The sequence below is a fragment of the Maniola hyperantus genome, chromosome 28 (assembly GCF_902806685.2).
Source record: "Maniola hyperantus chromosome 28, iAphHyp1.2, whole genome shotgun sequence".
NCBI classification, from domain to species: Eukaryota; Metazoa; Arthropoda; class Insecta; order Lepidoptera; family Nymphalidae; genus Maniola; species Maniola hyperantus.
In genome coordinates this window covers 2,823,075-2,837,078 of record NC_048563.1, presented here as the reverse complement: position 1 = coordinate 2,837,078, position 14,004 = coordinate 2,823,075, and the positions used below count along the sequence as shown (strand labels likewise).

The following is a 14,004-nucleotide window of genomic DNA, read 5'->3' as shown; positions in this document are numbered from 1 at the left end:
AAAGATTTCTAGGAATTTTAAATTATCTGGAGGATTTATTAAGAATTGGCAGAGGAAACTGAACCTCTACGTCTATTATTAAAAAAGTCAAGCGAATGGTCATGGAATGAGAGTCATGAAGCTACATTTACACGTCTAAAAAATATTATTTGTCAAGCGCCAGTCTTATCACACTATAATGTCAAAAAGTCAGTAGTCTTGTCAGTCGATTCAAGTCAGTCAGCAGTTGGTGCAGTCTTGCTTCAGATAATCATGCCAATTTGTTATGCTTCTAAAACATTAACGTCAAGTCAGAAAACATGGCACAAATTGAAAAAGAACTATATGCCTTGTCTTTGGATGTAGTCGATTTCATCAATATCTATATGGTAAAATAGTCACAGTAGAAACAGATCATCGTCCATTAATTACTTTATTTAAAAAGCCTTTAGCTGAAGTCCCAACACGTCTGCAGAGGTTAATGCTGAGATTACAGTCCTACGACCTAAAAGGTTGAATACAAACCTGGCACTAAAATGTATATTGCCGATTCTTTATCACGTGCAGCTTTACCTGAGTGTAGTGAAGATGAGTTGGATGAAGATGTCATGGTGCATGTCAATATGCTAGTAAAAAACTTACCTATTTCAGAAGAACGTCTTCAGTGGCTTGTCAAGGCTACGGAAAGTGATGAATGTTTGCAGCTACTGAAAAAATACTATCAGAAAGGATGGCCTGATAGAAAGTCAGAAGTCAATAAACTAGTCCTACCTTATTGGAATTGTCGTCATGAAGTCCATGCTGTCGGTAATTTATTATTAAAAGGTAACAGTCTTATAATACCTACAAAATTAAGGTCAGAAATTTTGAGAATAATACACAGTGGTCATCAAGGCATCGAAAATCAAAGATTTTGCCAGAGGAGTTGTATATTGGCCCTTAATGTCACATGATATACAACAGTGTGTGGAAAATTGTGAAATATGTCTATCACACAGGAATGCTAATCCACCTGAACCTCTTATGTCACATAAAATTGTTCTTTTTCCTTGGGAAAAAGTGGGCATGGATTATTTAAAATTCAAAAATCAAACTATACTTGTCGTTGAAGATTATTATTCAAATTATATTGAAATTGCTAATGTCAGTTCAACGGGAGCCAAAGCTCTGATAAATGCGCTGAAACCTATATTCAGTCGCCACGGAATTCCTGTATTTGCGAACACGGATAACGGTCCGCCTTATAATTCCCAAGAATTCAAACAGTTCTTAGAGTCATGGAATATAACTCATACCACATCTAGTCCATACCTGCCTCGTTCTAATGGATTAGTGGAGTCTGGAGTAAAAATTGTAAAACGCATACTTACTAAATGTGCAGAGTCAGGTGATGATCCATATCTTGCATTATTGCAATACAGAACTACACCTAGAAACAACCTACCATCTCCATCTGAGTTACTGATGTCCCGTCGTCTCAGAACACTTATACCTACTGTTGTAAAACACCTTGAACCTAAAGTAATGAGTCATAGGATATATAAGAAAATAAACAACAGAATAATTATAAACAAAAGTTTATTATGATAAAAAGTCAAAAAAATTGCCTAATGTCAACAAAGGAGATAAATTATGTTTAAAAAGTCACCAGAGTCAAAATGGCAACCGGGAAAAATTGTCAAGGAATGTGATCAACCTAGATCATTTATAGTTGAAGCTCCAGATGGGGTCTACATACAGAAGAAATCGCCAGCACTTGCTATCTTCGCATTCTTCAAGTCCAACTAAGGATACAATTCATGAAAACAAAGTAGAAAGTCCAGTCAGTAATAAACATGTCAGTCCAAAGAAGGAAATGAGAATGGAAGATTGTAAAGAAAGTAAAGATAAGGGAATAAAGACAACAATAAGTGGTAGACAGGTCAAACCCCCAGTTAGATTTCAAGATTGCTATGATTAAGGATAATTTGTGAAAGTAGATTTTAAGTTTTCAAACTATAGTTGTACCACTGTCAGTCTATTAGTTAAAATGTTATGTCAAATGTCAGTATGTAAATTTTTGTAAAATTGTCACACATTGTGTTGGTCCTAATGTCTTCATAAGTTAAGTTAATGTTTTTAAAAAACAAAACAAAATGAAAAAGGGAGATGTTATGAGTATACATAGTCTGTGTCAATCTTGATAAAAAAGGTCCGTGTCATTAGTCTTGGTTAGAAAAAGTCATCTTGTGATTTGTGATTATTAAATTATAATAGACACTTTTTTCTCACATAAATCAGTCTCGTTTTAACTCGATCTTAAGTCTGAGCAAAGTCAAAGTGCACTCTATAGATCTCAGCCTGAGATTTCTTATGAGGCCCATAGTTAGCGAGCATATCTCGGATCCATGTCATCACTGGTAACACGCACTGTTCGAAGACTTTGGTCTTCAAGCACTGGCACTGAAGGGAAATGAGGAGATCCACAGTACCTACCCGCCTTAGCGCAGGGGATTGCGTAGCTGTGGCCCTACCGCGGTTGTTTGACAGCTACAATGTCACGATCGCAATCATCTCTGATTGGTTGATGCTCGCTCACTATTGGCCACAATGCATTGTTGCTCATTGTTGCAACAAGAATCGCACAAATTCAGCCAATCAGAACAATTGAGATTGTAATAATGATTGATGCAGGTTTTAGACAATCGCCCCGCTGAAGTGGCAATGGGCACTTAGTTCGATAAACTGATAGACGTTGGGGTCCCAAGTTGCTAGAATGGCGAAGTTAAAACGAGACAGATTTATGTGAGAGATATAACTCTGTCTCGTTTTAACTCAGGCTTAAGTCTAAGCTAAGTCAGAGTGCGCTCTATAGATCTCAGCCTTCACCCTATGAGTCACTCAGCGGGCGATGGAGAGAGCTCTATGGAGTATCTCTACCTGATCAAATCGAAATACAAAAAATGCTTACCTATATACAGAGTGGTCATAAAATATACTAATTCTTAACGGTTGGTCTATACTTCTTTTCCTAACTATATGAGCTGGCTCTATGTGAACACCCCTTATTACCTGGAAAAGAAAAAAATAGATTAAAAAGCGTCATGATTTATATATTATTGTAATATTAAAAAAAAAAAAAAAAAAGTTTACAAAGAAGTATACATCGAGTTAAAGATGTTGGAATGTAAATAGCAACAGGTAAAAATGTCATCTAAATATAGAAAAGGAAAAGGTGACTGACTGACTGACTGACTGATTTATCAACGCACAGCTCAAACTACTGAACGGATCGCGTTAAAAGGCATGCAGATAGCTATTATGACGTAGGCATCCGCTAAGAAAGGATTTATGAAAATTCAACCCCTAAGGGGGTGAAATAGGGGTTTGAAATCATGAAATGTAAAGCATCTATAACATTATTAGTTCAATTCTAGTAGTTCAATTCTAGTAGTTCAATTCTACTCTGCTAGTTTAATAATAAGAATGGGAGAATCCACACTAGTCGACCTCCCTGACGCAGTGGTAAACGCTGTGGTCTTGTTAGTGGGAGGTCCTGGGGTCGATTCCCGGCAAGGGTTTGGAATTTAATAATTTCCAAATTTCTGGTATGGTCCGGTGGGAGGCTTTGGCCGTGGCTAGTTACCACCCTACCGGCATTATAAGCTAGTAATCTCTATGACCTACAGTAGCCGGCAAGAAATATTGTACATCGACCTTTAGAACGAGGTTTCGGCTTTGTAGAGCGTTGTCTTTGTAACTCATACCTATGTGACGTTTTGTTGGTCTCAACGACAGAGACAACGCTCTACAAACCTGCTATTTCTTTCTAAAGGTCGATGTACTACAGTATTTTCTGCCACGTACTGTAAGAAAGGATTTTCAGAAACTGCACGCCCGCTGGACCGATGACCTGAAGAGGGTGGTGGGGAGCGGGTGGATGAGGAAGGCGGATGACCGTGTTTGGTGGCGCGCTCTTGGAAAGGTCTATGTCCAGCAGTGGACGCAGTGGATGGATTGGATTGGATTGGACGTCCGCGAGAAGCCGGGGCGAGTTAGCGAGGCGTTAGTAGTAGATTATTAAGGGGACTCAGTTCAGTGCTTTCTTCATACAAACGTAGGAGGGAAATTACAACAATATTCGATATTGTACGAACAAAACTAAGAATTATATCGATTTATCTCGTCATTATCTAGGTTTATTGATACATAAAACATTGAAAAAAATATTGATTTAAAAGTTACGAGGCTCAAAAGATTCCTATTTTAACACTAAATTAATGACAACTTTGGGCGTAAATAAATAAGATTAGGGATATGAAAATTCTAAAACAATTTATCATTAGAAGTAGTTTATTTATTCATTAGTTGAAATAACTTTACTTTGCAAACAAAAATTCAGCAGTTTTTTCTCAAAAATACTTTTCCTAAACCCTTTTCGCGCGCTTGATTTCGATGAAAATCATCGTGCCTCTCAACTTTCTCATACAATGTCAAGTGAAAAGCAAACATGTTACCCACGTGCGCTGGCAATTTCGGTCTTGCGTCCTGCGTCACCTTTAATAAAAAAGTTGAAAACTATAAAAAATAAATAAAACATGATCGATAATGTGGTTTTATAGTCGTACGCATAAATGTTCATTTTTGTTGTTATTCACATGTAAGTAAAAGAAAAAATATCCTTTTTTTTAAAGAAAATTACCGAAGTAGGTACTGCCCGCTTCGATTTAGGTGTTTAACAATCCCCTGGGAACTCTTTGATTTTCCGGGATGAAAAGTAACCTATATGTCCTTCCCCGGGGTGTAAGCTAACTCTTACGCAATGCACGGGGCTGCAATTGCTTGTAAAGTATGGTATAATAATATTGTAAATTGATCTCTTGATAAGAGCAACCGCCGAGTTTCTTGCTGGTTCTTCTCGGTAGGAACGGCATTCCGTACCAGTGGTAAATTAAACTAGTTGACGATTCAAAAGCACTTGTAAAAGTTTACTTGAATAAAAAAATCTATTCTATTCTATTCTAGCGTTTAAACTATCGTCAACGGCTGTACTCACGTATTTAGTCGTCGTTAGCCCGACTAGTTTCGAACCCATCCGGGGTCCTTTTTCAAGGTAGTCAGTTCGCGCACGCGTCGCGGTTAAGACTGACTCCCTTGAAAAACCGGCCAAGTGCGAGTCAGGCTCGCACACTGAGGGTTCCGTACTAGAGTCGTATTTTTTCGACATTTTGCATGATAATTCAAAAACTATGATGCATAAAAATAAATAAAAATCTGTTTTAGAATGCACAAGCAAAGCCCTTTTATATGATACCCCACTTGATATAGTTATCTTACTTTGAATATTGAAAATACTAATTATTTACCTTGAATTCACGGTTTTCAGATTTTTCCCCTAAAGCCAGCTATAAGACCCACCTACCTGCCAAATTTCATGATTCTAGGTCAACGGGAAGTACCCTGTAGGTTTCTTGACAGACCGACAGACAGACAGACAACAAAGTGATCCTATAAGGGTTCCGTTTTTCCTTTTGAGGTACGGAACCCTAAAAAGGACCCCGGATGGGTTCGAAACTAGTCGGGCTAACGTCGACTTAATACGTGAGTACAGCCGTTGACAGATATTATCTATTCTATTATATTCTCCATAGCATATTTAACGAATTCCAGATTCGCTCGCATCCCAGAAACTGATGCTCAGAATAGAGTACAACGAGAGATCGGATAAACAGACAACGTTGAACGAAATAAATATTACATTTGTAAACAAAACAGACGCGCGGGAACGTGGGGTCGAAATAAAAACTCTTGGAAGGCTTAACAACGGTAAAATCTATTTTTAACCGACTTCAAAAAAGGAGGAGGTTCTCAATTCGACTGTATGTTTTTTTGTATGTTTGCTACGCGATTACTCCATCAATTATGAACCAATTTTGATGATTCTTTTTTGTTTTGTAGGACATACTTTAGATATGGTCCCATTTTAATATGGTAAAGATCTGATGAATATACTCGGAGATGGAGAACGGAACTCCTCAATGGATAAGAGTGAATTGCTCGCAATCAGTGTACTAGCTCAGTAAACAGTAGGTTTTTAACGGGAACTATATTTCTCGTCACCATAATTTATATTTGTCATCATATCACCTAATAAATAGATCTATTGCCACGAAATATTTTCGTTCTCAGATAAACAAAAAGTGTTCCTAGGTATGAATTATAAAATTAACGTTAATATATTATTATGTCTAAAATAAGCCTCAGTGCGCGAGTCTGACTCGCACTTGGCCGGCTTTTAAGGTTCCGTACCTCAAAAGGAAAAACGAAACCCTTATAGGATCACTTTGTTGTCTGTCTGTCTGTCTGTCTGTCAAGAAACCTACAGGGTACTTCTCGTTGACCTAGAATCATGAAATTTGGCAGGTAGGTAGATCTTATAGCTGACATTTGGGGAAAAATCTGAAAACCGTGAATTTAGGGTTAGATCACACAAAAAAAAATTAAATTGTGGTCATGAACTAATAGTTAGTATTTTCAATTTTCGAAGTAAGATAACTATATTATTATATTATATTATAGTGGGGTATCACATGAAAGATCTTCACTTGTGCATTCTAAAACAGATTTTTATTTATTTTTATGCATCGTAGTTTTTGAATTATCGTGCAAAATGTCGAAAAAATACGACTGAAGTACGGAACCCTCATTGCGCGAGCCTGACTCGCACTTGGCCGGTTTTTACCCTTTGGGTACGAAACCCTAAAAAGCAGTTTTAGTCCGCTTAGACTCGGCATAAACAATTACGAGCATGAGAAGTGAAAAATATTTAATTTTGCTGCCAGCAAATAAATATTAGCCAAGTAGATTTAAGAGGTAAACATTAATGGAAATGAAAAGCTGGAAAATTCCAAGAAAAATACAAACGGAAAAATATCTCTTCATTTATTTACTTAGCTTCAAACAAAAATGTTGAACTTCAAAAATGTTAGCACTCCCACACAAATTCCTAATCATTAGAGCGATTACGCACTACACTTTCGTCATCCGAGTTCTATCGGTCATCCGTGATAGATTAGGGGGTCACAAAAAATGCAACCGAATTTCTGATTATTTTTTACACAGTTTGTAAGTGTAAAGCTAGTACATACTTTCTATCTATACCATCAGCAGCCATATTCCTCATCATTTTTATTTTAACAATATGTTTGAACAGACATAGCTCCAAAACGCAACCAAATCTTAGATCAGCCTTTACGGGGTTTATGTATACATAACTAGAGCTTACTTATTACACCATCAACAGCCATATCCATTCAAATCTTTTTTTGAACTCCATATAAGCAGATTTTTTGAATCAGCATTGCTCCGTAACGCAACCAAATTTTTGGTAAGTTTTTACATAATTGTGCATGTAAGGCTAGCACTTTTTTTTTTTATTTATTTATTGATCACGTAAATTTCAAAAATACATTTTAAAATAAACAGTTCGCCATCCTCTAGAAACTGTTGAAGTTTATGTGAGGATGGCGAGTTCGCGTTATACAAAATATAGGTAAAAAAACTGTTATATAAATAAAAGCTGTAAGTTAATGCATATTTGTACATATAAAAATCGTTACATGAAACACTTCCTAGACCTAGACTAGGCATCCAAAGAGTCATCTAGATCCAGGAAGTGCTTCTTACAATTTCTTATAAAAATCGCTCTTTTAACTTACTTTTCTACATGAGCAACAGCCATTTTGCTCGTCGTTTTTATTTTTGCATGTACTTTGGAAGGGGATAGCTCGAAAACGCAACCGAATCGTGATCAGTCCTTATACGGTTTGCATGAGCACAACTAGTACTTACTTTCTATACCATCACCAGCCATGTCCATATCATGTAATTTTTGGTAACGATCACGCATCTTTCAAGCGCCATAAATACTTATGACAACCACTCAGGGCCGGCAGAGTGGCATATTTAGCTTAAGAGCGTTGTCCTCTATTCTCTGAATCCGACACAATCCATATCGGTGATGGTTACCAAATTCGTTGTGACCCGCAGGACCATGAGAATACCAGCGATTATCTACGACATACGTCATAAGCTCCCATGCAAAACCAAAAGAATGTATTTTTAACCGACTTCAAAAAAAGGAGGAGGTTCTCAATTCGTCGGAATCTTTTTTTATTTATTTTTTATTTTTTATGTATGTTCCCCGATTACTCGAAAATGCGGTGCCATTGTGGAGTCCCATAAAAATATGAAGTCTGGACGATCCGCGCAGCTAAAGCTAATTGGCACCGGCACCAAAAAGTATTATTATGGAACTATATTAACTCTTGTATACATAATATATTCGGTAATAAATTAAATTATTTTTCAATTTTTAGTGTTTGTGTAACGAAGTCGGTTTTTATTTTTTTTGTAATTTTTTTTTATCTCGGACTCGGATCGGATGAGTGCGTAACCGCTCTTAAGCTGCCTTTTCATTGTACGATTTTTCATGTATTTGGAATCCATACAGATAAAACCGGCCAAGTCAAACTCGCGCACTAAGGGTTCCGTACAACAGTCGTGATTTTCTGACATTTTGCACGATAAATCAAAAATTATTATGCATAAAAATATAAAAACCTGTTTTGGAATGTACAGGTAAAGCCACAAAGCCCTTTCATATGATACCCCACTTGATATAGTTACCTTACTTTGAAAGTACTAATTATTTTGTTCATGAACACATTTTAATTTTTCTTTGTGATGTAACCACAAATTCACGGTTTTCGGATTTATTCCTTTACATGTGCTATAAGATCTACCTACTAGACTCTAGGTCAACGGGAAGTACCCTGGTTCTCCCTTGAATTTTAATTTAGTTTCGAAGAATACACCTGTACAAAGATTTGTTGAAGAGTTTGGGTTTTTAATCACTACCCATATTATAAATGCGAAAGTGTGTTTGTTTGTTTGTCCTTCAATCACGTCGCAACGGAGTAACGGATCGACGTGATTTTTTGTATACATATATAGTTTAAGACCTGGAAAATGACATGGGCTACTTTTTATCCCGGAAAACCAAAGAGTTCGCAAGGGATTTTCAAAAATCTAAATCCAGGCGTACGAAGTCGCGGGCATCAGCTAGTATTCAAATAAGAACCAAACTTTACTTGTCTTAAATAACTATACTGTATACTTATAATCGTCAATAATTTGAAAAAAAATATTTCAGTTATCACACCGTCGCAATTTCATGAAAACTACGGAAATAACATCAATATAAACAAATTAAGCAACCTGAACGAAAATAATGAAGATCGAACCGTTTTTACTAAACCAACTTATGTTTTAAAGCCATTGGAATTTAAAAACAAACAATCTGAAGCAAAAACTGTTGAATATACAAATAAAGATGACGTGCCTAACATAAATAATAAGAATATTGAAACTATAGACAATACAAAACATTTTAATGTAGCAAACAGATATCATGAAGATCCTGATAAAACTATTGATACAAATAAGCAAGCAAAAACAAATTATGATAATAATCTAAGGATAATCGAAGATTACTCAAACAAAAATAAAGATATGATACCAGTTCTGCAAACAAGAGGGGACTCGGAAAGAATTAAAAATAATCTTGAATCCTTCGCGATGGCTAGAAAAGAGAAATACGTGGCAACACCTAAATTTGATTTCCCCGTACCTTATGTTGATAAAATACATTTAAATTTAAATAAAAACAGTCATATGATTAATATACCTGATATCAAGCAATATCCTGCACCTAGATTTGACGAAACTAATATTCATAATAATCATTTGAGAAAAATATCTTACAATAATTGGTTTACTATTTTTAATTATGGTAAAAAGAACAATTATTTAAGTAAATCACGTCATATAAATGATAATAACTTTGGACCCACTAAAAATTACAACGATATTCAATATCACATTGATACAAAGCATGTATACGAGAAAACACAAAATTTGACGGATTTCCATGATAAAGAAAACCATTATTCAAGAAGAAAAAATGATAGGAATGATAAAATTAAAGAACTTAATCGAAATAACAATGACAATGATTATTACTATCACATTCATACCCCTAAATATACTAAAAATCATTTATACATTAAAGAAAATAATTATTTAATAAAAAGACCTAATATCAATGATTATAATTATAGAATTAACCAAAATTACAATAATATTGACTATTACAATGAGTTATTGAGAGAAAAATATGAAAAAAAGCAAATTATAGATGTTTTAAATAAACAAAATAAACTAATAGAGAAAATAGCTGATCGTCTATTAAAAGATAAAATAAAGAGAGACGGAAACGATAAAAATGAAGGCTGGACCGATTTCGATGATATTGTCAAATCATTGGAGATGAAATATAATAGAAGTAGTAGTACTACTAGAAAACCAAGTACTACAACTAGTAAGTTATCAACTATAATAACTTTGATAGATGAAACCGAAATAAGGAAAGCGCTGAAGGAGAACCCTTTTGTAAAACGGATTCTGAAAATGGCAAAAAACAAGAAAATAGAGTATGAAAAACAAATGGGATAGTCAAAATGGAAACAAACTTAACTAATTAAACTAATTAAGTCATAAATTCCATTATTGGAGGATTTAAAAAGGGATAGACAATTATTCTATTAAATAAACTTAAATCTAAAAAAACAACATTAAATTAGTCACATTATTTATTTATTCACAATACTGACTATTAACATAACTAGATAAATAATATTTTGTAGATATCTATGTGACTTATCTAATTACTATATAAATCATGACCGCGTGGAATGGTGCCAAGAATACTGGCTGCATTTCCGCGCTGGACAGCCAGGCTGATCCGTTGCGCAAAAAATGAGCCAGCCCTTCTGTCACCAGAAAAAAAAATTACATTAAATTAAAACTAATTAAGTTGTATAACTTAAAGGCAAGAGCAGAGTGACAGAACTCTAGGTTTGATCCTGAATCGACGATATCTAGATATATAAAAGGAAAAGCTGACTGACTGACTGACTGATCTATCAACGCACAGCTCAAACTACTGGATGGATCGGGCTGGGCATAACGCAGACGTATGCTAAGAAAGAATTTTTGAAAATTGAACCCCTAAGTTTGAAATTTGTTTAGTCCACGCGGACGAAGTCGTGGGCAACATCTAATAAATAATACAATAGAGATGGTACAAAATGAAGTAGGTAGAAATATCAGACATCTTATTAAAACTAGTTACCTCTGAGGACGAACTTTTATATTTTCCTTTTATCATAATACATTTTTAGAATCTATTCAATGAGACCTGTCTTTTGATAAAAACTCCAGATTTTATCTCATTTTTTAGAGACCTTTCTTTTGATAAAAAATCCAGATTTTATCTCATTTTTAGGGTTCCGTACCCGAAGCACTACTTACGTACCCGAAGGGTGCCAACGGGACCCTGTTACTAAACCTCCGTTATCCGTCATGAATCTGTCCGTCCGTCTGTCTATCAGAGCGTTGTATCTCATCAACCGTAATAGGTAGGCTAGGTACTTTGTAGCTCGGAAAATCAAAGAGTTCCCACGGGATTTTAAAAAACCTGAATCCACGCAAACGAAGTCGCGGACATCATCTAGTATTTAATGAGAATGACCTATCACATATTAGTACATACAAATTTAAGAAATATATTATAGGAAATTTTGTGTTGTGAGGGAAAAGATGACAAAAAGACTACTATCCCTTTATAGTTCATACAAAGTTCAATAGCCGAGTAAAAAAAACCGGCCAAGTGCGAGTAAGGCTCGCGCAACGATGGTTCCGTACTAGTCGTATTTTTCCGACATTTCGCACGATAATTCAAAAACTATGATGCATAAAAATAAATAAAAATCTGTTTTAGAATGCACAGGTGAAGACCTTTCATATGATACCGCACTTGATATAGTAATCTTAGTTTGAAAGTTGAAAATCGCAATATTTGTTCATGAACACAATTTAATTTTTTTTCTTGTGATGTAACCACAAATTCAAAGTTATCAGATTTTTCCCCTAATGTCTAATATAAGACCTACCTACCTGCCGAATTTCATGATTCTAGGACAACGGGAAGTACCCTCTAGGTTTCTTGACAGCCCGACAGACAGACAGACAGACAGACAGACAAACAACAAAGTGATCCTATAAGGGTTCCGTTTTTAGGGTTCCGTACCTCAAAAGGAAAAACGGAACCCTTATAGGATCACTTTGTTGTCTGTCTGTCTGTCTGTCAAGAAACCTACAGGGTACTTCCCGTTGACCTAGAATCATGAAATTTGCCAGGTAGGTAGATCTTATAGCTGACATTTGGGGAAAAATCTGAAAACCGTGAATTTAGGCTTAGATCACACAAAAAAAATTAAATTGTGGTCATGAACTAATAATTAGTATTTTTAACTTTCGAAGTGAGTGACTATATCAAGTGGGGTATCATATGAAAGGTCTTCACCTGAACATTCTAAAACAGATTTTTATTTATTTTTATGCATCATAGTTTTTGAATTATCGTGCAAAATGTCGAAAAAATACGACTGTAGTACGGAACCCTCATTGCGCGAGCCTGACTCGCACTTGGCCGGTTTTTCCTTTTGAGGTACGGAACCCTAAAAATATAAAATATCCCTTTATAGTTCATACAAAGTTCAATAACCGAGTAAAAAAACGTATTTAAGTGTGATATACATAATTAGGTGCCCGTGAGACACTTCGCACCAATTAGGAAATTAGCATTACTAAAGTCATTGTCATATATTTTACAACATGGGTTTCGATATAAGTAGGTATTTCCTTTCCGTCGCGTTTCCACGTTTCGTAAAAATTTCGTGTGCAAGCCTACCCATTGTTTTTATGATCTCCAAACTGTGACTTTTTTAGGGTTCCGTACCCGAAGGGTGCCAACGGGACCCTATTATACACGCTGAAATTTTAATGGTTGTTCTCCCGAAGCGTAATGATTTTATCAATATATTACAATCGATTTATAAATATTACAAAAAATTTAGGGTCAAAAATAGCAAATTCACAATCGAGAAAACGAAACTCGTATGAGACCTCGGACCAATAGTAATACCGCGTGCGCGCACGTTAGTTTAAGCCGTATCACTACGCGCGAGAGTTTATTTTGCTTTAAACTTTTTCAACTTTTTTTGGGGGGACGCACCCGTCCGTCCGTCTGTATGTCAGCGGGCTGTATCTCCTTAACCGTCATAGGCAGAGAAATCTAAATATATAAAAGGAAAAGGTGACTGACTGACTGACTGATCTATCAACGCACAACTCAAACTACTGGACAGATCGGGCTGAAATTCGGCATCCAGATAGCTATTATGACGTAGGCATCCGCTATGAAAGAATTTTTGAAAATTCAACCCCTAAGGGGTTGAAATAGGGGTTTGAAATTTGTGTAGTCCACGCGGACGAGGCATCGTGCATCGGTGTGACGAGGTCGCGAGCATGCATAATTATGCATGCCCGCGGGATGCAGTAATAGTCGGGACTAGCTTAAGCTAGTCTTGACTAATATTATAAAGGCGAAAGTTTGTGTGTGTGTGTGTTTGTTACTCCTTCACGCAAAAACTACTGAACGGATTTGGCTGAAATTTGGAATGAGCATAGATTATACTCTGGATTAACACATAGGCTACTTTTTATTCCGGGAAATCAAAGAGTTCCCGCGGTATTTTGAAAAACGTAAATCCACGCGGGCGAAGTCGCGGGCATCAGCTAGTTAAAAATAAATTAAAAGTGTTATTTCTTGTACGAAGGTACGGACTACGGAACCCTTCGTGTGCAAGTCCGTCTCGCACTTTACCGGTTTTTTAGTTCGCCATGGGCGGGTATGTTTTCGATAAAGTAGGTATTTCCTTTCCGTTGCGTTTCCATATTTCGTAAAATTTTCGTGTGTAACGCCGACCTACCCATTGTTTTTATGACCTCCAAATTCCAAAAGGTTTGTCCTTCAATCACGTCGCAACTGAGCAACGGATCGACGTGATTTTTTGCATGGGT

At 36.0% G+C, this 14,004-nt stretch overlaps 1 protein-coding gene across 1 annotated transcript in view; it reads right to left on the bottom strand.

Annotated features, from left to right (window-relative positions):
- The window catches only part of Invadolysin (leishmanolysin-like peptidase, invadolysin), a 92,054-nt gene that overhangs the window by 46,322 nt on the left and 31,728 nt on the right, over positions 1-14,004 (bottom strand). Inside the window, exon 2 of the mRNA XM_069508151.1 lies at positions 2,930-3,030. Within this exon, the coding sequence (XP_069364252.1) occupies positions 2,930-3,030 (101 nt within the window). The remainder of the gene's footprint in view (positions 1-2,929; positions 3,031-14,004) is intronic.